The 23,561-nt window shown below is 37.0% G+C and overlaps 1 protein-coding gene across 1 annotated transcript in view; it reads right to left on the bottom strand.

Annotated features, from left to right (window-relative positions):
- LOC143450506 (uncharacterized) overlaps window positions 1-23,265 on the bottom strand; it is a 29,057-nt gene extending 5,792 nt beyond the window's left edge. The window contains exons 1-19 of the mRNA XM_076951075.1: window positions 23,155-23,265; window positions 19,571-19,612; window positions 18,359-18,613; window positions 17,770-17,906; window positions 17,532-17,658; window positions 17,186-17,452; window positions 16,890-17,020; window positions 16,657-16,783; window positions 16,234-16,491; window positions 15,816-15,909; window positions 15,373-15,566; window positions 15,034-15,285; window positions 14,672-14,932; window positions 14,306-14,566; window positions 14,008-14,146; window positions 13,718-13,860; window positions 13,499-13,607; window positions 12,444-12,601; window positions 2,178-11,924 (exon numbers count right to left, since the gene is read on the bottom strand). Of these exons, the coding sequence (XP_076807190.1) occupies window positions 2,178-11,924; window positions 12,444-12,601; window positions 13,499-13,607; window positions 13,718-13,860; window positions 14,008-14,146; window positions 14,306-14,566; window positions 14,672-14,932; window positions 15,034-15,285; window positions 15,373-15,566; window positions 15,816-15,909; window positions 16,234-16,491; window positions 16,657-16,783; window positions 16,890-17,020; window positions 17,186-17,452; window positions 17,532-17,658; window positions 17,770-17,906; window positions 18,359-18,613; window positions 19,571-19,612; window positions 23,155-23,212 (12,760 nt within the window). The 5' untranslated portion in view covers window positions 23,213-23,265. The remainder of the gene's footprint in view (window positions 1-2,177; window positions 11,925-12,443; window positions 12,602-13,498; window positions 13,608-13,717; window positions 13,861-14,007; window positions 14,147-14,305; window positions 14,567-14,671; window positions 14,933-15,033; window positions 15,286-15,372; window positions 15,567-15,815; window positions 15,910-16,233; window positions 16,492-16,656; window positions 16,784-16,889; window positions 17,021-17,185; window positions 17,453-17,531; window positions 17,659-17,769; window positions 17,907-18,358; window positions 18,614-19,570; window positions 19,613-23,154) is intronic.
- Window positions 23,266-23,561: the final 296 nt, after the last annotated feature.

Raw genomic sequence — 23,561 nt, 5'->3', positions numbered from 1 at the left:
TTGGTTCTAAGTATAATTTGGGGCACTGGAATTGTTTGCGGTACAAGAAAAGAGAAAAACGGAAGAACAATATTGCAAAATGGTTACAAAATTACAAGTTTAATAGATTTTGACCTAAAAAGAAGACCTAAAGAAACAAATTGACCGTATTTTGACCTAACGTAACATTTTGACTTTATTTGACCTAATAACTTCTATACCACACGTCGTACACAGCTGAAATTTGTTTTGTGCTTGTTTCATAGCATTCTGAGCAGGTTAAAAAAAATTGACCATATTGACTTTTGGTTGCCCTAGTGATTACTATAATGTGCTCAGTGAGATAAAGACACGAGTGTTCTTCTGTTTGTTTCTACTGTAGCAATAAAATTAATAAGAGCCGCATCAGAAAGATGAAAGAGCCGCATGCGGCTCCGGAGCCGCAGGTTGCCGACCCCTGTCCTAGGTTGCCTGCAAAACTAGGCTAAAAATTGCCATGAAAGTAGCTAAAATTGTCTGTTTTAAGCAAAAAGTTTCTAGTATCGATTTTTCACCTCCGTTGAAAAAGTTTGAATCATATTTTTTGACGGCATTATATGGAATGATAGCTAGCCCAAAGCATACCGAAGTATCATGCAAAATTTCCGAGAGCCCCATGGGCCATAGGGGATTTTTCGAGTAATCAGCGTTTCAGTTAATTCACTGTATTATAAAACAAACAAGATTTTTATGGCATACTTTGGTGTTTAACAGCGCCTTAACTGAACATTCTGGTAAAATTGTTTTGAAAAATAATTCGTGGTTAGGTAGTTATCAGCAAAAGAAAATTGCAGGAAATCTCAGTTTTGGCCTTCTTTGTGATGTAGCTGAAGGCACGTGTTTTGTCATAGATTAATTATTCAAGTTGCTTGACAACATAATGCTGCTGTTGCTTTCCTTACGTGGTAATCAATTGAAGCCACAACTGTAGGTCATAGGAGTTTAGCCTGTGACGATTACGTCACGAGTCACGAGTTGTTTTCGAGATGTTTGAAATTTAATTTGAGATCTTGTAATTCATTTGTTGACCAGACTTGAGTTCTCCTTAATGACGTCAGATAAATTACCTCGCTTGAACTGGTTTGCCACATATAAATACCGATGTAATGTTTACAATTTTTCCTTTTTTACGTGATTGATTTCACTGGTTACTACAGCGCTATGTAACATTCAGTAAGCTTTGCCCGAAGGTGAAAACCTTTGTGTCTAATTAATAAACAAAATGGGAACTTTATCATTTAGTAATTTATATGGACAGAATTAAGCAACTAACAGCATAGTCACGCCGTTTGAGAAATGAGAACTCATACCATCGAAGCAGAAGCAAAACAAGTTATCAACCATCAATCGTCCTCGCTCATATTCAAACAATAACCGCCAGCATACGCGGACATTATGACAGATATGTTTGTTGTGTAATACTTCACACAAGTAATACGACAACAACATTTAGTTGTCATAAGCCTATGTCCATTGTCCAAATAGGCTTCAGGTGAACAAATTAGCAACGTGAAGCAGTATATTTAAATAAATTACGATTGTATTAAACAAAAGAAGTCTGATAACCCAATCATATGCATCTGTGAAGTTACGGTACCGGATACCTATCCTTTGGATCGCATAGTCTACCCGTCAAACCGGTACCGTATTGGTATCCGTGGTTGAGCTTTAGGCTGTCACCAATCACGCTATTTGCAGTTAGAGCAGCTGTTGCAAAAATTATGAATTTGTGAATGTTGTCTGTGATTACCAATGACATCACAAGAGCCTTCATCTACTTCACAATTAAGGCTAATTTTGCGATTTTTTTTTTGCTTATAATTAAGTAACCAAGAAATATTCTTCAAAACTATTTTACCAGAATATTTAGTGATTACTGTTTGTTCATATAAGATGAACTTGTTTTTGGATTTGTACCTCACTTTAAGATAATTTGTCAATTTGAATAATCGACATAAATTCGTTTTTGCATTGATACGTCTTTACAATATTGATATACAATATGTGCCTAGAAAAAGAACACATTGAACTTAGAGATTGTATATTTGTATCCCTTGCTACCATGATACAGACTGGGTTTCTACCACATATCATCGTACCACTGATAGCTTATGTTTTACGTTTGAAACGTCTTAGCTAAGTGATATTTAGATACTAGCCTGTTTTGGTTACTCCCATTATTTGTGAACTTGTTTCGGTTACCGCCTCGGTTGTTGTACTTGCTTTGGCAGCAGCATCTATTGCTTCGTTTTCCAAATCTGTTACTGAAATTACTTTGGTTTCTGAGTGTGTTGTTGAACTAGAGTCAGTTTTCATCTCCGTTGCTATTATTGCTTCGAAAAAATCGGTTGCAGAAGTTGTTTTGGTTACAGCCTTCATTGTGGAACCTGCATCCGTCACTGCTTCCACAGGTAAATTTCCTTCAGTTACCGTCTCCGTTCCCGAATATGCGTCAGTTACTACTTCTGTAGGTGAATTTTTTTTAGTCGTCACCTTTATTCCTGAACTTTCTCCAGTTTCCACTTCTGTTGCCGTATGTGCCTCGATTACCACCTCGGTTAATGGAGTTATTTCACTTACCACCTTTGTGGCTGTATAAACTGTGGTTGACGTCTGAAATAATGAAATTGCTCCAGTCTTCATACTTGCTTCGGCTGCTACTTCTATTGTTGAACTTGCTTTCGTTTCCACCTTTGTTGCTGAACTTCCTTCTGTTCCAGCTTGTGTTTCTAATGTTGTTTTAATTTGTATATCTGTTGTGTTATTTGCTTTAGTTATCATTGTCGTAGCTGAGTTTGTTACATTAGCAGCCTGAATTGTTGAGGTTTTTTCAATTTCCATCTCCGCTGATGTATTTGCTTTGCTTATTTCTTCCATTGCTGTACTTGTTTCAGTTAAAGCATGAGTTGTTGAGTTTGCTTCAATTTTCAGTTTTGTTGCAGAACTTGGTTCAATAAATATTTGTGTTGCTGAATTGTTCTCAGATGCCATCTGAGTTGCTGAACTTGTTTTATTTACCGCTTGAGCTTCTAATGATGGTTCAGTTTTTATCATTGTTACAGGATTTGTTTCAATTATCAACTTTGATGTAAAACTGCCTTCTGTTACTGTCTGTCTTCTTGAAATTGTTTCAGTTTCAATTTTTGTTGCATAACTTGATCCAGTTAAAGCCTCCAATGCTAGACTTGCTTCAGTTACCGTCTGAAATGCTGTACTTGCAAACATTTTCAGTTTTGTTGCAAAACTTGCTTCAATTAATACTTCTGTTGCCATCTGAGTTAGTGAACTTGCTTCAGTACCCTTTGCTGTGGGTGTAATTGCTTGGGTTATCATGTCCACAGCAGAACTTGTTTCAATTATGGCCAGAGATGCTGAAGTTGTTTCCGTTTCAATTCCTGTTATTGTGTTTGTTTCAGTTGCCAATTCAGTTTCTGAACTTGCTCCAGTTAAAGCCAAAATTGTTGAAGTTGCTTCAGTTTCCACCTCTAATGCTGAACTTTCTTCGGTGAGCGCTTGAATTTCTAATGTTACCTCATTTTCTGTCTCTGTAGCTGTGTTTTCTTCAGTCACAACTTTTTTGACTGAAATTGTTTCTATTATCGACTGTGTTGTTGAAGTTGTTTCAATTTCAAATTCATTTTCTGTTGCTGTACTTCCTTTGATTAGATTTGCAATTATTGGACTTGTTTCTTCAAAAACCGGTGTTGCGGAAGTTGCATTTCGAGTTGATTTACTTTGCATCATTATTGGTATGTTTGTTTCGTTTTTGGTGTTTACTTCGATCGTTGAACTTTCTTCGGTCACCAATTCAGGTTCTGATACTGCTCCAGATTCTGTTTTTATTGCTGTATATGATTCAGTCATCTTCGTAACTGAAATTTTTTCTATTACGGGGTGAGTTGCTGCTGTTCGTTCATTTTGTATTTCTGTAGTTGTACTTGCTTTGGTTAGATGCTTATTTGCTGAGCTTGTTTCAGGAAAAAGTTGAGTGGATGAAGCAATATTACTTTCAAATATTGTTGAAGATCTTGCTTCAGTTTGTCTGTCAGTAGTTGTCTGAGTTGACCAAGATGTTTCAGCATCAAACAAGTTGGGTGTAGTTGCTTGGGTTACTATTTCTAATGCTAAACCTGTTTTAATTTCCATCTGAGTTGCTGAAACTGTTTCAGTTTCCATTTCAGTGTTTATATTTGTTTTTGTTGCCACCTGGGTTGATTTAGTTTCTCTTGTTTTTGGTATGTTTTCTTTGGTTTTCGCTTTTGTTGCTAAAATTTCTTCTGTTACCGCTTGAGGTTCTGATGTAGCTTCCGTTTTAAATTCTGTTACCGTATTTCCTTCTGTCAGAATCTTCATGGTTGTAGCTGTTCCAGTTAGCAGAAGCCTTGCTGAAGTTGTTTCAGTTTCAATCACGGTGTCTGTAATCGGTGTGGATAGATTCTCAATTACTAAACTTGTTTCAGTTAAAGCCTGAGCTGTATCAATTACTATTTTTGTTGGAGAACTTCGTTCATTTAATGTCTCTGTAGACATCTGAGTTGGATTGATTTCTATTTTTGTTGGAACAGTTCTTTTGGTTATCACATCTGTGGCTATATTTTCTTCGGTTACTGCTTGAGATTTCGATGTTAATTCATTCTCAATATCTGTTCTTGTATTTGTTGCTGTCAACAATTTCGTGTCTGAAGTTGTTTCAAGTAACACTAGTGTTGATGAAGTTGTATCAGTTTTATTCAAAGTGTATGTACTTGCTAAACTTGTTTGATAAGAAACTGGAATTGCTAAAGCTGCTTCAGTTTCCATTTCAGTCTCTGATCTTGTTCCAGTTACACCTTGATTTGCTGAAGTTGTTTCTGCTTCAAAGTTTCTTGCAGAACTTGCTTCAGTATCCATCGCTATGGGTGTAGTTTCTGGGGTTACCAAGTCAAATGCTGAACTTGTTTGAGTTACCGCTCGAGTTTCTAAAATTGTTTCAGTTTCAATTTCTTTGAGTATATTTGTTTTAGTTGGCACCTCAGTCTCTGATCTTGTTCCAATTAAACCCTGATTTGCTGAAGTTGTTCCTTCGTCAAAGTGTCTTGCAGAACTTGCTTTAATTAATGTCTCTGTTGCAATTTGAGAGGCTGAACTTGCTTTAGTATCCATCGCTATGAATGTAGTTTCTTGGGTTAAAAAGTCAATTGCTGAACTTGTTTCGGTTATTGCCCGAGTTTCTGAAATTGTTTCAGATTCCATTTCTTTCTCAACAATTGTATTAGTTGCCACCTCAGTCTCTGATTTTGTTCCAATTAAATCCCGAATTGCTGAAGTTGTTCCTTCGTCAAAGTGTCTTGCAGAACTTGCTTTAATTAATGTCTCTGTTGCAATTTGAGAGGCTGAACTTGCTTTAGTATCCATCGCTATGAATGTAGTTTCTTGGGTTAAAAATTCAATTGCTGAACTTGTTTCGGTTATTGCCCGAGTTTCTGAAATTGTTTCAGTTTCCATTTCTTTCTCAACAATTGTATTAGTTGCCACCTCAGTCTCTGATCTTGTTCCAATTAAACCACGATTTGCTGAAGTTGTTCCTTCTTTAAAGTGTCTTGCAGAACTTGCTTCAATTAATGCTTCTGTTGGAATCTGAATGCTTGAACTTACTTTAGTGTCCATCGCTGTGGATGTAGTTTCTGGGGTAACCAAGTCAAATGCTGAACTTGTTTGAATTACCGCTTGAGTTTCTGAAATTGTTTCAGTTTCTAATTTTTTGGTTGTGTTTGTTTTAGTTGCCACCTCAGTCTCTGATCTTGTTCCAGTTATTACCTGATTTGCTGAAATTGTTCGTTCTTCAAATTGTCTTGCAGAACTTGCATCAGTTTCTTGAGTTACCAAGTCAAATATTAAACTTGTTTTCGTTTTCATTACTTTGGTTGTCATCTCAGTCACTGATCTTGTTCCAGTTAAACCACGATTTGCTGAAGTTGTTTCTTCTTCAAAGTGTCTTGCAGAACTTGCTTCAATTAATGCTTCTGTTGGAATCTGAATGCTTGAACTTACTTTAGTGTCCATCGCTGTGGGTGTAGTTTCTGGGGTAACCAAGTCAAATGCTGAACTTGTTTGAATTACCGCTTGAGTTTCTGAAATTGTTTCAGTTTCTAATTTTTTGGTTGTGGTTGTTTTAGTTGCCACCTCAGTCTCTGATCTTGTTCCAGTTATTCCCTGATTTGCTGAAATTGTTCGTTCTTCAAATTGTCTTGCAGAACTTGCATCAGTTTCCATCGCTGTGGTTGTAGTTTCTTGAGTTACCAAGTCAAATATTGAACTTGTTTTCGTTTTCATTACTTTGGTTGTCATCTCAGTCACTGATCTTGTTCCAATTAAACCACGATTTGCTGAAGTTGTTTCTTCTTCAAAGTGTCTTGCAGAACTTGCTTCAATTAATGCTTCTGTTGGAATCTGAATGCTTGAACTTACTTTAGTGTCCATCGCTGTGGGTGTAGTTTCTGGGGTAACCAAGTCAAATGCTGAACTTGTTTGAATTACCGCTTGAGTTTCTGAAATTGTTTCAGTTTCTAATTTTTTGGTTGTGGTTGTTTTAGTTGCCACCTCAGTCTCTGATCTTGTTCCAGTTATTCCCTGATTTGCTGAAATTGTTCGTTCTTCAAATTGTCTTGCAGAACTTGCATCAGTTTCCATCGCTGTGGTTGTAGTTTCTTGAGTTACCAAGTCAAATATTGAACTTGTTTTCGTTTTCATTACTTTGGTTGTCATCTCAGTCACTGATCTTGTTCCAGTTAAACCCTGTTTTACTGAAGTAGTTTCTTCTTGAAAGGGTTTTGCCAAATTTGCTTCAATTAATGCCTCTGTGGCAATCTGAATTGCAAAACTTGCTTCAGTTAATGCCGCTGTTGCAATCTGAATTGCAGAACTTGCCTCAGTTAATGCCGCTGTTGCAATCTGAGTGGCTGAACATGCTTTAGTTTCCATCGCTGTGGGTGTTGTTTGATGGGTTACCAAGTCTAGTGCTGAACTTGTTTGAAGTACCGCTCGAGTTTCAGAAATTGTTTCAGTTTTAATTTTTTTGGTTGTGTTTGTTTTATTTGATACGACAGTCTTTGATCTTGTTCCAGTTAAACCCTGATTTGCAGAAGTTGTTTCGTCTTCAAAATGTCTTGCATAACTTGCTTCAATTAATGCCTCTGTTGTAATCTGAGTGGCTGAACTTGTTTCAGTATCCATCGCAGTGGGTGTTGTTTCTTGGGTTACCAAATCAAACGCTAAACTTGTTTGAAATACTGCTTGAATTTCTGAAATTGTTTGAATTTCCATTTTGTTGGTTGTGTTTGTTTTAAGTGCCATCTCCATCTCTGATCCTGTTCCAGTTAAACCCTCATTTGCTGAAGTGGGTTCTTCTTCAAAGTGTTTTGCAGAACTTGCTTCAGTATTCCTCGCTGTGAGTGTAGTTTCTTGTGTTACCAAGTCTAATGCTGAACTTGTTTGAGTTACCGCTCGAGTTCCTAAAATTGTTTCAGTTTCTAAGTTTTTGGTTGAGTTTGTTTTCGTTGGCACACCAGTCTCTGATCTTGTTCCAGTTAAACCCTGATTTGCTGAAGTTGTTTCTTCTTTTAAGTGTCTTACAAAACTTGAATCAGTATCCATCGCTGTGGGTGTAGTTTCTTGGGTTACCAAATCAAATGCTGAACTTGTTTGAATTACCGCTCGAGTTTCTGAAATTGTTTCAGTTTCCATATCTCTTGTAACGTTTGTTTTAGTTGTCACCTCCGTCTCTGAAATTGTTCCAGTCAAACCCTGATTTGCTAAACTTGTTTCTTCTTCAAAGTGTCTGGCTGAACTTGCTTCAGTATCCATCGCTGTGGGTGTAGTTTCTTGGGTTACCAAGTCAAATGTTGACTTTGTTTGAATTACCGCTCGAGTTTCTGAAATTGTTTCAGTTTCTCGTTCTTTTGTAATGTCTGTTGTCGTTGGTAAACCCGTTTCTGAAATAGTTCGAGTTAAACCCTGCTTTGCTGAAGTTGTTCCTTCTTCCAAGTGTCGTGCAGAACTTGCTTCAGTGTCCATCGCAATGGGTGTAGTTTCTTGAGTCACCAAGTCAAATGTTGAACTGTTTTGAATTACCACTTGAGTTCCTAAAATTGTTTCAATTTCTATTTCTTTGGTTGTGTTTGTTTTAATTGCCCCCGCAGTCTCTGATCTTGTTCCAGTTAAACCCTGATCTGCTGAAGTTGTTCCTTCTTCAAAGTGTCTTGCCAAATTTGTTTCAATTAATGGCTCTGTTGTAATCTGATTGGCTGAACTTGCTTCAATATCCATCGCTGTGGGTGTAGTTTCTTGGCTTAACAAGTTAAATGTTGAACTTGTTTGAATTATCGCTTGAGTTTCTGAAACTGTTTGAGTTTCTCGTTCTTTTGTAATGTTTGTTTTAATTGGCACTTCAGTCTTTGATCTTGTTCCAGTTAAACCCTGATTTGCTGAAGTTGTTTCTTTTTCAAAGTGTCTTGCAGAACTTATTTCAATTAATGCCTCTGTTGCAATCTGAGTGGCAGAATTTGCTTGAATTAATGCCTCTGTTGCAATCTGAATGGCAAAACTAGCTTCAATTAATGCCTTTGTTGCAGCCTGGGCGGCTAATCTTTTTTCATTATCCATTGCTGTGGGTTTAGTTTTTCGGGTTACTAAGTCTAATGTTGAACATGTTCGAATTACTGCTGGAGTTTGAGGAGTTGTTTCAGTTTCCGTTTCTTGGGTTATGTTTGTTTTAGTTGACACCTTAGTCTCTGATCTTGTTCCAGTTAAACCCTGATTTGCTGAAGTTGTTTGTTCTTCAAAGTGTTTTGCAGAACTTGCTTTAGTATCCATCGCTGTGGGTGTAGTTTCTTGGGTTACCAAATCAAATGCTGAACTTGTTTGAATTACCGCTTGAGTTTCTGAAATTGTATGAGCTTCTCGTTCTTTTGTAATGTTTGTTTTAATTGGCACACCCGTTTCTAATCTAGTTCTAGTAAAACCCTGATTTGTTGAAGTTGTTTCGTCTTCAAAGTATCTTGAAGAAATTGCTTCAGCATCCATGGCTGTGGGTGTAGTTTTTTGTCTTAACAAGTCCAATGCTGAAATCGTTTGAATTACTGTTTCACTTTCTGAGCTTACTTCAGTTTTCCATTGTATTGTTGTGTTTGTTTCCATTGCTTTTGCAATCTCTGATCTTGTTCTAGTTAAACCTTGATCTGCTGAAGTTGTTTCTTTTTCAAACTGTCTTGCAGAACTTGTTTTAATTTCTGTCTCTTTTGCAAACTGAGTGGCTGAACTTGCTTTAGTATCCATCGCTGTGGGTATAGTTTTTTGGGTTATCAAGTCAACTGCTGAACTTGTTTGAATTAACGCTTGAGTTTCTGAAACTGTTTGAGTTTCTCGTTCTTTTGTAATGTTTGTTTTAGTTTTCACCCCATTGTATGAACTTGTTCCAGTTAAACCCTGATTTGCTGAAGTTGTTTGTTCTTCAAAGTGTTTTGCAGAACTTGCTTCAGTATCCATCGCTGTGGGTGTAGTTTCTTGGGTTACCAAATCAAATGCTGAACTTGTTTGAATTACCGCTTGAGTTTCTGAAATTGTATGAGTTTCTGAAATTGTATGAGTTTCTCGTTCTTTTGTAATGTTTGTTTTAATTGGCATCCACGTCTCTGATCTAGTTCTAGTAAAACCCTGATTTGCTGAAGTTGTTTCGTCTTCAAAGTGTCTTTCAGAAATTGCTTCAGCATCCATCACTGTGGGTGTAGTTTTTTGTCTTAACAAGTCCAATGCTGAACTCGTTTGAATTAACGCTTGAGTTTCTGAACTTGCATCAGTTTCCCATTCCATTGTTGTGTTTGTTTTAATTGCCACCGCAATCTCTGATCTTGTTCCAAATAAACCCCGATATGCAGAAGTTGTTTTCTCTTCAAAGTGTCTTGCAGAACTTGTTTCAATTAATGTCTCTGTTACAACCTGAGTGGCTGAAATTGCTTCAGTATCCATCGCAGTGGGTGTAGTTTCTTGGGTTACCAAGTCAAATGCTGAACTTGTTCGAATTACCGCTTGAGTTTCTGAAAGTGTTTCAGTTTCCATTTTTTTGGTTGTGTTTGTTTTAATTGCCTCCGCAGTCTCCGATCTTGTTCCAGTTACACCTTGATCTGCTGAAGTTGTTTCTTTTTCAAACTTTCTTGCAGAACTTGTTTCAATTTTTGTCTCTTTTGCATCCTGATTGGCTGAACTTGCTTCATTATCCATCACAGTGGGTGTAGTTTCTTGGGTTACCAAGTAAATTGCTGAACTTGTTTGAATTAACGCTTGAGTTTCTGAAATTGTTTCAGTTTCCATTTGTTTGGTTGTTTTTGTTTTAATTGCCCCCGTAGTGTCCGATATTGTTCCAGTTAAACTCCGATATGCAGAAGTTGTTAGTTCTTCAAAGTCTCTTGTGAAACTTGTTCTAATTAATGCCTCTGTTGCAATTTGAGAGGCTGAGCTTGTTTCAGTATCCATCGCCGTGGGTGTAGTTTCTGGGGTAACCAAATCAAATCCTGAACTTGTTTGAATTACCGCTTGAGTTTCTAAAAATATTTCAGTTTCCATGTTTTTGGTTGTGTTTGTTTTAATTGGTACCCCAGTCTCTGATCTTGTTTCAGTTAAAGCTCGATATGCAGAAGTTGTTTCTTCTTGAAAGTCTCTTGCAGAATTTGCTTCATTTGATGCCTCTCTAGCAATCTGAGTGGCAGAACTTGCATCAGTATCCATCACTGTGGGTGTAGTTTCTTTGGTTACCAAGTCAAGTGCTGAACCAGTTTGAATTACCGCTTGAGTTTCTGAAATTGTTTCAGTTTCCATTTCTTTGGCTGTGTTTGTTTTATTTGCCACCGCTGTTTCTGATCTTGTTCCAGTTGTTTCTTCTTCAAAGTGTCTTGCAGAACTTGCTTCAATTAATGCTTGTGTTACAATCTGAATGGGAGAACTTGCTTCAATTAATGCCATTGTTGTAATCTGAGTGGCTGAATTTGCATCAGTATTCATCGCTGTGGGTTTAGTTTCTTGGGTTACCAAGTCAAGTGCTGAACATGTTCGAAATATCGCTTGAGTTTCTGAAATTGTTTCAGTTTCTCTTTCTTTTGTAATGTTTGTTGTAGTTGGCACCCCACTCTCTGAAATTGTTCCAGTTAAACCCCGATTTGCTGAAGTTATTTCTTCTTCAAAGTGTCTGGCTGAACTTGCTTCAGTATCCATCACTGTGGGTGTAGTTTCATCGGTTACGAAGTCAAGTGCTGAGCTTGTTTGAATTACCGTTTGAGTTTCTGAAATTGTTTCAGTGTCTCGTTCTTTTGCAATGTTTGCTTTAGTTGGATCCCTCGTCCCTGAAATTGTTCTAGTTAAACCCTGATTTGCTGAAGTTGTTTCTTCTTCAGAGTGTCTAGTACAACTTGCTTCAATTAATGCCTCTGTTGCAATTTGAATGGCAGAATGTGCTTGAATTAATGCCTCTGTTGCAATCTGAATGGCAGAACTTGCTTCAATTAATGTGTCTGTTGCAACCTGAGTGCCTGAACTTGCTTCAGTATCCATCGCTGTGGAAGTAGTTTTTTGGGTTACCAAGTCATGTGCTGAACATGTTCGAATTGCCGCTTGAGTTTCTGAAATAGTTTTATTTTTTTGGGGGGTTTTGTTTGTTTTATTTGCCACTTCTGCTTTTAAACTTGTTCCATTTAAACCTTGATTTACTGAAGTTGCTTCAGATTCCATTTTTCTTGCAGTACTTGTTTTAAGTATTTCATTTGTTGGGGCATTACTGGCTAAACTTGCTTCCATATCCATCGATGTGGGCATAGTTGTTTTTTGGGTCACCTTATTAATTGCTGAAGTTGTTTCAATTATCGCCGTAGTTTTTGACGTAGCTTCAATTAAAACAAACAGTGATTAACTAGCCTGCTTTTATTCCTATTGCTATGATGGCATCATGACTAATGATAAAAAGATACAGGTTTAATTATATCCTGTTGTCCAATTGCATTTTTAGATTTTAGAAAAGCGCTACTCAAAAATACTGAAGTGTATTTCAAAAGCCATGTTTAAAACATGCCACTATTTCACAAGAGCAGATCATACGTCCAAAGCTACTTTTCATGGTTTCTGGTTAAACGTTCCCTCCAATTAAATGTTATAACATAATGTAGTAACCTAACTTGCTTAAATTGACTTTTTACATAACCATTCGCCTAACCTAATCGCCTATCTTTTACTATGTGCTTCGTGACCTTACAGTGAAATAGTCACTTTGTTAAAAATAAAATGTGGGAGTGTTTTACTACTTTCGTTTAGTGAGATTGTGGTAGAACCTAGTCAATTCAAATGACTAATGTTGTAAATGGCGTTCAAATAAGCAAAACATATTTCGTGATACAGTATCAATGTACCTGTTCCGAATTTAGACGACTTATTCGCGCTCATCTCTCCCAACTCGTTAAATGCTGTAAGAAATACAACGTAAATCGTTCCGGGGTTTAGTCCAGTTATAGTGAAGTTGGTCACATCGCCCACTCTTTGCCTGAAGTCTTCCATTAAGGTATCCCTTCTATAAAAACAATGTAAATGCCCTCAACACTAAAATTAAAACTTAACTTAATTACTAACTTGAACGAACCGTATTTTTTCTAAGACATAAGCTAAAGGCTTTGTAGTATGGCGATTGTAATAGTGAATTGTAATAATTTATATAACTGGCATTTTAATAAGCGATTTTGTGTTCTCCAGTTGTATGAAATGTAATATTAGGAAAGCTGTATTATCCTGGGTTAATCATGTCTGGTCAAACATTTAATTCCTAAACCGACATATTTTACGCAGTATATGAGTGTTTTGAGTAGCGTCAGATTTAGAGTGTATAAAGTTAGTGTTAGACGGTAGCCTAATTGTGGTAAAGAACCTCGACGACGTAGAATATGTTACATTTTAGGTATTACTATACAATACTATCTACACTTAGCATGACGTGAATAAGATATCTTTTGCTGATTGGCTCATTATAGCGATATAAAAACCGAGGCTTGGTTCAGAGCTCTCTCTTTTTACCCTTCTCTCTGATTCACCATTCAATTCAAGTGATTAGCTCTATTCGGATTTAAAATGGATATACGTTGTGCTGACTTAAAGAAACAATCAGAGATAGCATAAGCAATGGAGTCAAAAATAAAATAGTCAAGGAGTTCCAAAAGAAAGACTAAAGCCTTTGGCTTTAGGCCAAACTAAAACAATCAACATCGCCATCCCCATAGTATAAACTGATGCAATATAGTTAAAGAGCCTTTAAAGGAAAAAAATAAAGAAGTAGGCTACAGCGAATACAAATTTTACGTATTAAAATAATCTACGTTTAAATCTCTCAATGATCGCCGCTAAATAAATGCGACGAGGTTAATAACCGTACTAGAAAATATCGCACATAATCCAATTTTATAAAACAATCACTTACTCGACTACCACCAACTCATAATCCGTTGCACCATCAGCTGCATTCCAAACAACATGCAAGCTGTTTGATGTGCTGGTAATATCGAGCGGTGCAGATGGATCGGCCGGTGCTAATAACAAGTAGGCTATAGAGTAAAGGCACTCGAGAGGAATTTCAAAAGTGTTATGAACATCGTTAAATCATACACTGAGTAAAGCATCAACAAAGATGGCGGTTTACCCGTGACAAGGAATATGCAGGACTCGGCACTTGACGTCACTCCTCCACTGCTGAGGGAGCTTGTCTGAGCAGACACACATATTGTGTAGTTCGTGCCTGGTCTTATTCCATCGGTAAAGGTGAGTTTAATTGAATTTGTATTTCTGGAAAACATGATAATTGTGCAGTTTTCAACACTTAAAACTTTAACTTTATTACTTTTGGGGTTTATTTTATTTTCATCATTTCACGAATAGCTATAATTAGGCTCATTTATTGTAGAAAATTGTGTAAATACGTTTAAGTCGTACATAGTTTGATCGTAAATTGGTGACGTTGTTCCGATGACAACTTTCACCGTAAACATAGCTGCTCCAGTTGGACTATTCCAAGTAGCAAGAATGGTTGTTTGTGTTGTTGATTTCAGTAAGAAAATTGGAGTTAAGGTAGCTTGAGTAAAAGATTAAGCATTGTGTTTAACAGAAGCAATGCAGTCAAAGCATACTCAATATGAGCAAGCAATATTTCCAAAATTTTATATTAAAGTACTGTACTTCAAAGTTTTTATTGGGAAGTTGTCGAAAGAAAAAATATTTTGCAAAACTTTACCAGTTATTTGTTGTACTTCAGAAGACTGGTCGCTCTCAAAAATTCCATTTATTGCGATCACCATGAACTTGTATAGCGTTGCGTTTTGTAATCCGCTGATAGTTGCGTTAGTGACATCAACTGTTGTATTCAGATACGTCATAGAAGATCCTTCGGCGTAAAGTGCTCGGTAATTGGTTGCATTTGAAACTTGATTCCAGAACAGCGTCACCTCATCGGCGGTTACTGTTTGTACGCTGATGCCTTTAGGCAGGTCGGGAGCTGAAAGTAAGTTATCGAGAAAAGGATAAAAACCCACAACAATCCCTGATAAACTAAGAGAATATATCAAATACTACTCATTTGACGAAGGTTCGTGCGTTTTACCCGTGATTTGTTGAACAACTTTGCTTTTTGATCCAATTCCAGTTTCATAAGTTCCCTGCACAGTGACATTATGAATAATTCCTGGCTTAAGGCCACCAACTGTGAGTGCAGTGCCAGAAACCACAGCAACAACTCTTGTCAAATTTTCCAATGGGACCACGTTGACCAAGTAACCATCTGCTCCTTGAATGGCGTCCCAGCTCACATTGAACTGAGTTGGTTGAATGTCAGATACAATTACATTCTTTGGAATAGATCGCGCTGCAAAGTATTAAAAAACAACCCAATTATGTACGGATAAAATATTTCCGTTTTCTCGGAAAATGCAAAAACTTTAAATACTTTCTCTTTTAATTACATACTTGTTGCCGCAGTAAGCTTAACTACAGTGGATGTAAAATTGCCGTATGAAGTAGTTTTCGTTGCTGTTGCTGTTATGTTATAAGTTGCTCCTGATCTAAGGCCATCGAAACTTGCCAATGGATTTGCTGAAGATATAGTTTCAACTAAAGGAAATTTGAATGTGTAGAAAGAGGCGCCTACAACCGCCTCAGATGAAATGTTCAAACTGAAGTCTCCAGGAAAGGCAGTTAGATTAGTTGGAAGATTGGGCACTAAAAGTATTAATGATGTCACGAAAAATATTTATATACTTACAAACAGTATGTGACCGCATCTGTTTGAGAAAACGTCTTACTTACGCGTGACATAATTCGCATGAGTAGCCAATGGGCTGAAACCGAAGACATCTTGTGTTTGAATAGTGACCGTATATTCGGTGCCTGCTTCTAATTCTGAAGCCTTTGCTTCCGTGTCGAATGTAAAAACAACAGAAGGTAGACCTAACGTTGGCGTTGGTGAAGACGATGATGAAACAACACTGAGTACGTACTTTCTGCAAAAGAAAGATTACCACATAACTAGAAAGTAAAATTAAACAATTACATTTAGTTTTGCGTAACTAATTTAACAGAAAATCGGTTTTGTTTTTTATTTAAGAATAACCTCAATAACTATCTCATTCTCGTTTTGTACAACCGTAAACCAAAACTCAATATTAAAAATATGATTACAATGATGCATTCTATATCGTGGTAATTACATGCACATTGTACAGCAGAAACATCTTCAACCAGTCCCTTACGTGGTTGGTAGGTTTGGCCGCTGAGCGTCCCATCTTACATTAAAAGATGAAGTGGTTGTGTTACTAAAGAACAACTCAGGCGGGCTGATCGATCCTGCAAGTACGAAGTAATCTTTTGCAATAGTTTTACAGCAAAAGTTAATAAGCCCATATTTGCATTACGCATGGTTACAGGCCTACTTGGGCTTTAGCGACTTCATGAAACAAGTATAGCCTAAATTTAATAGTAAATTACAAATGAATGCTTAAGTTAAGGTTTTCGGTAACGGTAGTGGGAACCAGTCCGTTGAAAAGCATAATAAGCAACAAAAAATATTACCGGTATAGAATTATTTGTAACACATTACAATGATTTAGTCAGTTTAACAGCATAGCTTTGCTACGCAGTTAACAAAATTCAAAGACACTACAGTTTTACTTGTAAATTCGTGTATAATTCTGGACGGTTGACTTGATCCAGCAGAGTTAATTGCGACTACCGTAATTGAGTGCGATGTCCCGTCCACCAATCCGGTGGCAAGGGCAGTTAGACCAATTGAGGTAAAGCGAGAAATAACATCAGATGATGATGTCACCGTGACGTCATATCTATCCGAGCCTAATGACTGCAAGTATTCTATTGAAAGGCTTGTAGATGATCGTGATGTGACGTTGATTCCTGCCACATTTGGTGGAGCTACACATAAACATCAGTTAGAATGAGTATAATACATGAAGAATATATTTTTAGCCAAATTGTTAATTATCGATTAACAAGGCTATTGTTTCCTTATAAGAAAGTTCTTCGTGCCTACTCCATGATACTATAAAAAGTTAATAACGCTAAATGTTAAGGTTTTACCAGTGATTTGAGATAAAAGTGCATTTGGACTTGATCCTGCTGGGAAAATAACGCTGAGTGAGACGTTGTACGTGAAGCCTGGTGTCAGGTCGCTGATCAAGACGTCATTTTCACTTGTGTTAAAGTTCTATAACAACCGTTATGAATAAAACCTCAAGGTCGCTAACTTATATTTACCCCATGTTATTAGCGTGACGTGTAGTTTTGTGGTCAAGGCTAGTTGCAGTACGAACCGTAAGTACATTTCCAGAAGGATCTTCGACCAAAATATTGTATATAGTGGCGCCGTCGACGTTGTCGTAGGTTAGGTTGAAAGACGTTTGTGTCACGGATACAAAGATAGGTGGGTTTGGTGTAGGTAATGCTGCCAACATGTAATTTCAAAGTATTTACTCGTAACTAACTTAATTTTCTATAAATGCTAATTGTAACAAACCCAAAAACACAAAGTTGCCAAATCATCTAAAACTGATATTGCAGTTGAAACTAAAAGTAAATCTCAAATGAACGATCAAGAAGTTAAACTTACGGCCGTTTATTGCAATGTTTCCACAACTACTTCCCGCGCTGTTGACGGCACACACTTCGAATGTGTAAAACTGTCCATTGGGGAGGTTAATCAAAATTGCATTGTTGACGTCATGAGTTCCGATTCCGACAACATCTGCAACGACGCTACCAGTTGTCGGTTCATAGACAGTCGATTCATAGCTCTCAGCACCTTCAACATTATCCCACCTTACGCTAACGCTATCTGATGATGCGAGGAATGAAAATAGAGTAGGTGCAGATGTACCTACAAGTTGTGCATATGATGGCTTTATTGATAATATCACAGTATAATATTTGTAATCGGTAATTTTGCGTATATTTACGTGTAATTTGCTTGACGGAAAAAAGTGCAGTACTTGTTATAGACGCCCCACTCAAGATAGAGGCAGATACAACAAATGCATACGTCGTTGCAGGCAGAAGGTTTTCTGCTGTTAAGGTTGGATTCACCTTTTCAAGAGAGTAAAAATATTTTAGCTTATGTTTAAATCCGGATGGAAAAATTCACAGGCGTGCTTTAGTCAGGTAAATTGTTGATAGACTCATTTTTACGAAACTTACAACATTATGCACAGCATGTTGACTGTTGTCTGGATTCAAAACTGAGTAGAGATAAAATACCATGTTGCCAGGGGACACAAAAGGTCTCCATGATAAAATGATGCTGTCATTCAGTGTCTCGTTAAAATTCCATATCACTACAGAAAGAAATTTTGTAAATAAAGTATTGAATAACCTATAAACGCATTTCTAGTTGTAGGTCCAGCTTTCCATTTGATAAACCGGTGTCTAATAAAATATGCTCCGAGTACCGGAGAATGTAGAAAACTACGTATATGCGTGGAGTATATAGGCTATACGATATATGATACATTATATTTTATACGATTATTATATACGATATATGATACATATGACCTATATCAAAAACCATAAATCTCACAGAATGAAATAAAGAAAGATTTTATAGTAGTTACCGAACACATCAAATCAATATAAGTAATAAGGCCAGTATAACCAAATTTAAAATGTTTTAGGTTATATTATTCAATTAATAATGGTTTTAATGGTCATTGACTTGAGTTGATAGTTAATTTGAAATTATTACTACAAAAATGTGCTCTATAGGCTATACTTAATGTGAACTTACTTGTGCTAACGTTGTTGGTGAAAGCACTTTGCGTTGGAATCATGTAAGCAATTGCCACTAAATATTCATTTTCAAGCGGCGAAACGTCAGTTATGGTGACAGAAGTGCTGTTAGAAACGGTGTTATTCGTCACATCTCCAAGATAGTAACAGACGACATAGTTGGCCGCTCCAGTGATAGCGTCAAATTTCACAACGAAACTGTCGTCGGAAACATCAAGAATTTGTATCGTACTTTCGTCTGCGATGAATAACGCTTTGGAAAAACATAAGAAATTAACTTTTCGCTATGTATTATCGTGTTAGCAAAGAAAAGTCGAGCTGTTATGAGTTATTGAGGTAGCCTACTACCTATATTTATAATTTATTATGATTTCGCATTAAATCTATGTTTAATGGTTTTTAAATGATTTGTCAGCTTTTTGAAAGAATAAGAAATAAAAGTGTAAGCTTATAATAACACTCTAGGTTCTAGAGCTATTTTAATTATAAGTTAGTGGTTCAAAATTGCAAATTTGACGTTGTAAAAATTCTTAATAAAAAATTACTTTGAAAGCTTTTATAGTATAAAGGATTTTATGAATAACAGTTATTTGGTTATATAGACAAGAGACGTAATCATCAAGCAGCGATTTGACTCGTTTCCGACTCAATTCAGGTTTTAAAAGATTTGATCTGAATCCCTTTGTTGGAAATCACTTGATCCGTGACTGGGGTCAATATTTAGTGTCACTTGACATGTATTTAAGTCGATCTTTTGTTGATTATCTTTAGAATCAAGTTAAAGTAAATTTTTGCTTTCCTTTCGACCGTCCAACCCGTTAATACGAAACGTATAGTTTGTTTGTCGACAACCGTATACGGTTCACCAAAATTTGAAAAATGAAAACATTTCTTGTTGAAAAAAATGACTTTTTCGTTTTTTGCTTGGTTGGTTTCAGATATCGTTTGACTTGACTTGTGTATTCTGTACTAAGCTACACAACGTAACTCGAGTCATCTTTTCACATGACTGGAGTCAGGTGAAAAGACTGAAATGACTTGACGTGCAACTAAATTATGATAGAGTACTTGATTAAAACTCTGCTGTAGATATCAGAAACATAGTTTTTAGTAAATTTTAATAGAAACTATAAATGGAATAAACAAAAAGTGTTTTTAAACAAAACATCATGTCACATGTAGGCCTATAGCTAATGATCCATGCACATACTTGGAGAAGAGGTGGTGTTCTGTGCGGTCGCTGTATGTGAACCTATAACAACAAAATTAGTATATTATTGTGCAATTACCTTTAAATGTCAGTGTGACTCAATAACAATGCATTCTTTGTGCTCTTGTTGTTAGTAAAGCTTATTTTTATGCTGACAAACTAAATTGCTGATACAAAGTTATACTCGTACATAAATTTGTTGTAATAATGGTAGACTGCTATAAATCGGACCGAATCCAACTTTGACATAAATGCGTGTCTCACGGGTCTGTACATAAATAAAAAAAAAACTTTAGTACCGGCTGCTGAAACATATTTTGACCGAAGATGACGAATCTGTTGTTTTATACCGTGACGCGACACCTTATCGAAAGACACTTTATCGAACGACACTTAATCGAACGACACTTTATCGAAAGACACTTAATCGAACGACACCTGATCGAAACGACACCTGATCGAAACGACAGTTGATCGAACGACACTTTATCGAACCGAAAGTTGATCAAACGACACTTTATCGAACCGACAGTTAATCAAAACGACAGTTGATCGAACGACACTTTATCGAACCGACAGTTCAAGCAAGATTTTTGCGTGTTTCTCAAACATTGAAACAATGGGTCATTGTGATGTTCAGTTATCTGTCCATGTTTGTTTGATAAAGTTGGATTTTGTAATTTTTGAGATATTGTGATATTTATATAATTTTGCTCTCTCTCCGCATTGAAGCGTATTACTCATTTACGCACCAATAACTTGACTAACTATTCTTTTTCGTTCTCTTTTCACAGCGGGGGCGCGGCGTAACAAGAAGAATTTATAGAAATGTGTCACTTTTAGAAATACCTAATTTACACTAAATTCACTTTCTTTAGTTTTACAATTATGATGTATACAGGAAGCCAGATGATGTTTCTACTAACCTGTAATAATCTCATCAGTCTACGACGCATAGGTTTCTAGTAATTAACGATTGCAAATGTGTGTGCGGGGTTGGCCACACCTAGTTTTTTTAGTAAACTCGCGAGCCTGGTTAGGATAGGGTTAAAAGATCCACAATTTATTGAAACAACTGACGATATGCACTGTTGAAAGAACGACAATTCATTAAAAGAACTGACAACATGCACTGTTAAAAGCACGACAACTGACGAAGTGCACATTTCAATCGCATTCATTTAATTACAAGTTGTGTGCAATTGCTCGAAGATAACTTTTTATGTCCATATTTGTTGAGTCATAATTTTCAACTATGCTCTTCAGCCGTTGGTTGACAGCGTCGTAGCGCTTCTTCCGAGGTGGGCCATCGATTCCAGCACTCAATTGCTCAATTAACATTTCGTTGGAACCTTGTTCCTGCTTAATTTTTTTGACGAGTCTTCGAAGCGTCGGATGGGATAATGAGACACGCTTGCTGAACGCATTGTGCCATCCTTCAATGCTATTATTCGTTCGTGGAAGGTCATCTTGAACCCGGTGGAAAACATTCCAACACCGGATAGGAAATAGAGGTTGACGACGATTCCTGCGACACAATCGTCCAATCCAAGTAATTTCAAAATAGTCAATGTATTCAGACAAGTGCTGCTCATCGTCGTCACTGAACGTGGCCTCGAACCGTTGTACAACGTCGTCAGGCGGAACGAATGCCAGTGCCTGGAAGCATTTTATGCGAAGGGCGTGCTCTGCATCTTCATTGAACCACCGCTGCAGAGAGAGAGCCTGAATTTTCCGGAAGCTACATTGGCCAAAATGGAAAAGGCAGCCGAGAATTTCTGCCCGAGGGAAGCTGGAAGAAAGAGCATTATATGCTGCCATTTCAAAGTCTATTGTTACGGTTTCTGGGGCTATTCCTGGTCGCTGTTGTTCCAATAAACAAAAGATGCGATTGTACACAGCTTCAGATTTGTTCTCGGTAACGGTGTATACGAGTGGCACCGTGCGATTTTCATCGACCAGCGCGTGTATCGTGTACAGCTGGTATCCAAGTGGGGCAACATCAAATGTACCGTCACAAAACCAATTAGCGCAGTTGTTCAGTATATCCAGATTCTTTTGAGATGCAAACATATAGAATTCGTTCTCATCGTCTTCCTCGATAACGAAGGCTTCTCCCCTCGGTGTCACGCGGAGTTCATCCATCAAGCCGTTTCCTTCTGGACATTCGCGCTTTCGCTGTATCATCCGCTTTAATGATGTTGCTTTAGGGAGAGCACCAGCGGTGGCTAAGGATATATCCTGCGTTTCGCTCTGAATAATGTTTGAGGTACGTTCATCTGAATTGACTGCTCGATTTCGCATGCTGGCTTGTGCTCTTGCAACTATAACACGTGCAGGGTTTGGTGGATGACTGTGTTCATGAAGCAAGAACCAGAACATTTTCTAAATAGGCGTCGGAAATGCGTGATCTTAGCTTGCTTTTCGTGAATTTCATTGTTGAAAATATTTGTTCACATGTGTACGTGCTACCAAGCATCGAAGCCATTTATTTTGCGCTGTCGGTCAAGAGACTACTTTCAAGAAGCTACTTTGTGTAAAAGTCAGGCAGCGACATGCCCCTTGCTATAAAATTTTGCCTTCAATTCCTTACTCTTTGTATCTATAATGACTAGTCTAGTCTACTGTACAGACAATCTCGTACTTAGTAATTCTCGTGCGTATTCTTGTGATATCTTATTAAGTGGGCGGGCCGGCCGCCATGCGAAATCGAACACTTTATGATACAAATATAAAATATAGATATAAAATATAAATCGTCAACTTTATGATATATACATCACAATTCATTAATGCACACGATTACAAAGACCGCACATCACAATTCACAATGGCTCATTGTTTCAATGTTTGAGAAACACGCAAAAATCTTGCTTGAACTGTCGGTTCGATAAAGTGTCGTTCGATCAACTGTCGTTTTGATTAACTGTCGGTTCGATAAAGTGTCGTTCGATCAGCTGTCGTTTCGATAAAGTGTCGTTCGATCAACTGTCGGCTCGATTAACTGTCGTTCGATAAAGTGTCTTTCGATCAGCTGTCGTTTCGATCAGGTGTCGTTCGATAAAGTGTCTTTCGATAAAGTGTCTTTCGATAAGGTGTCGTAGTACCGTTTTATACTTATGTGTAATGTTTTCACACATAATGGCCTTTCACAAATAGCAATCATAAGGCGTAAAAACTGGTGAGAACATTTTTCCTGTAAATGTATGGGGTAAATCATGACGGTTTTGGTTTACGGAAAGCCCCGAAGCAATTGTACTTCTTATTTAAAACAACTACGTCCGGGTGTGTGTATAGTATAAATTTACCCAATCAACCATAGATTATATTGTATTTAGCGACAAATACACAGTAAGCATTGCTGTACTACGCGCAGGAGATAGCAATCTGGTCGATTATGCATATGATGGTCATGGAAAGGCCATTTCAACGAAATTACGCTATTTCCTTACATACTTATGCTTACAATTTGAAGTCATTTTTATAGGGACAGATTTTGAGCAATGCTTCAGCAATCATTTCTACGTCAACCTATGTATCATAGGTACACAAAGAGATTTTACTATATATTCAGTAGTTCTTACCTTTGCCAATAACCGTGAGAAAAACACACAGACCAATTGTAGTTGGTGTCAAATTCATTCAACTTTAAAAAGATTACAACATGGATGAATTAATAAAAATTACAATATCCACCTAAATTGTATACATGAACGTATGATGATAGCACTATAGACCCGGGTTCGCCTTGTAGTAATTACAGTACATAGTCGTGTCAAAAAGCATCTTTAAAAAATAAACTTATTGCTTTTATTTAATTCACACACTGTAGGTATGTGTCGAAGACAAGATCGAACGCTACAAAGCTTACCAATTTTAAGCGTTCCCAAGAACTTTAGCTTTGCTCACAACTTTACCCAAACCTTAGAGTTTTGTGCAAATATACAAAAAGTCTAGTGTTTGTAGAGAATTATTTATTACGCTCTATTAT

The sequence above is a fragment of the Clavelina lepadiformis genome, chromosome 3 (genome assembly GCF_947623445.1).
Source record: "Clavelina lepadiformis chromosome 3, kaClaLepa1.1, whole genome shotgun sequence".
Classification (NCBI taxonomy): Eukaryota; Metazoa; Chordata; class Ascidiacea; order Aplousobranchia; family Clavelinidae; genus Clavelina; species Clavelina lepadiformis.
Note: the sequence above shows the minus strand (reverse complement) of the source record. Positions and strands in the feature narration are given on the sequence as shown.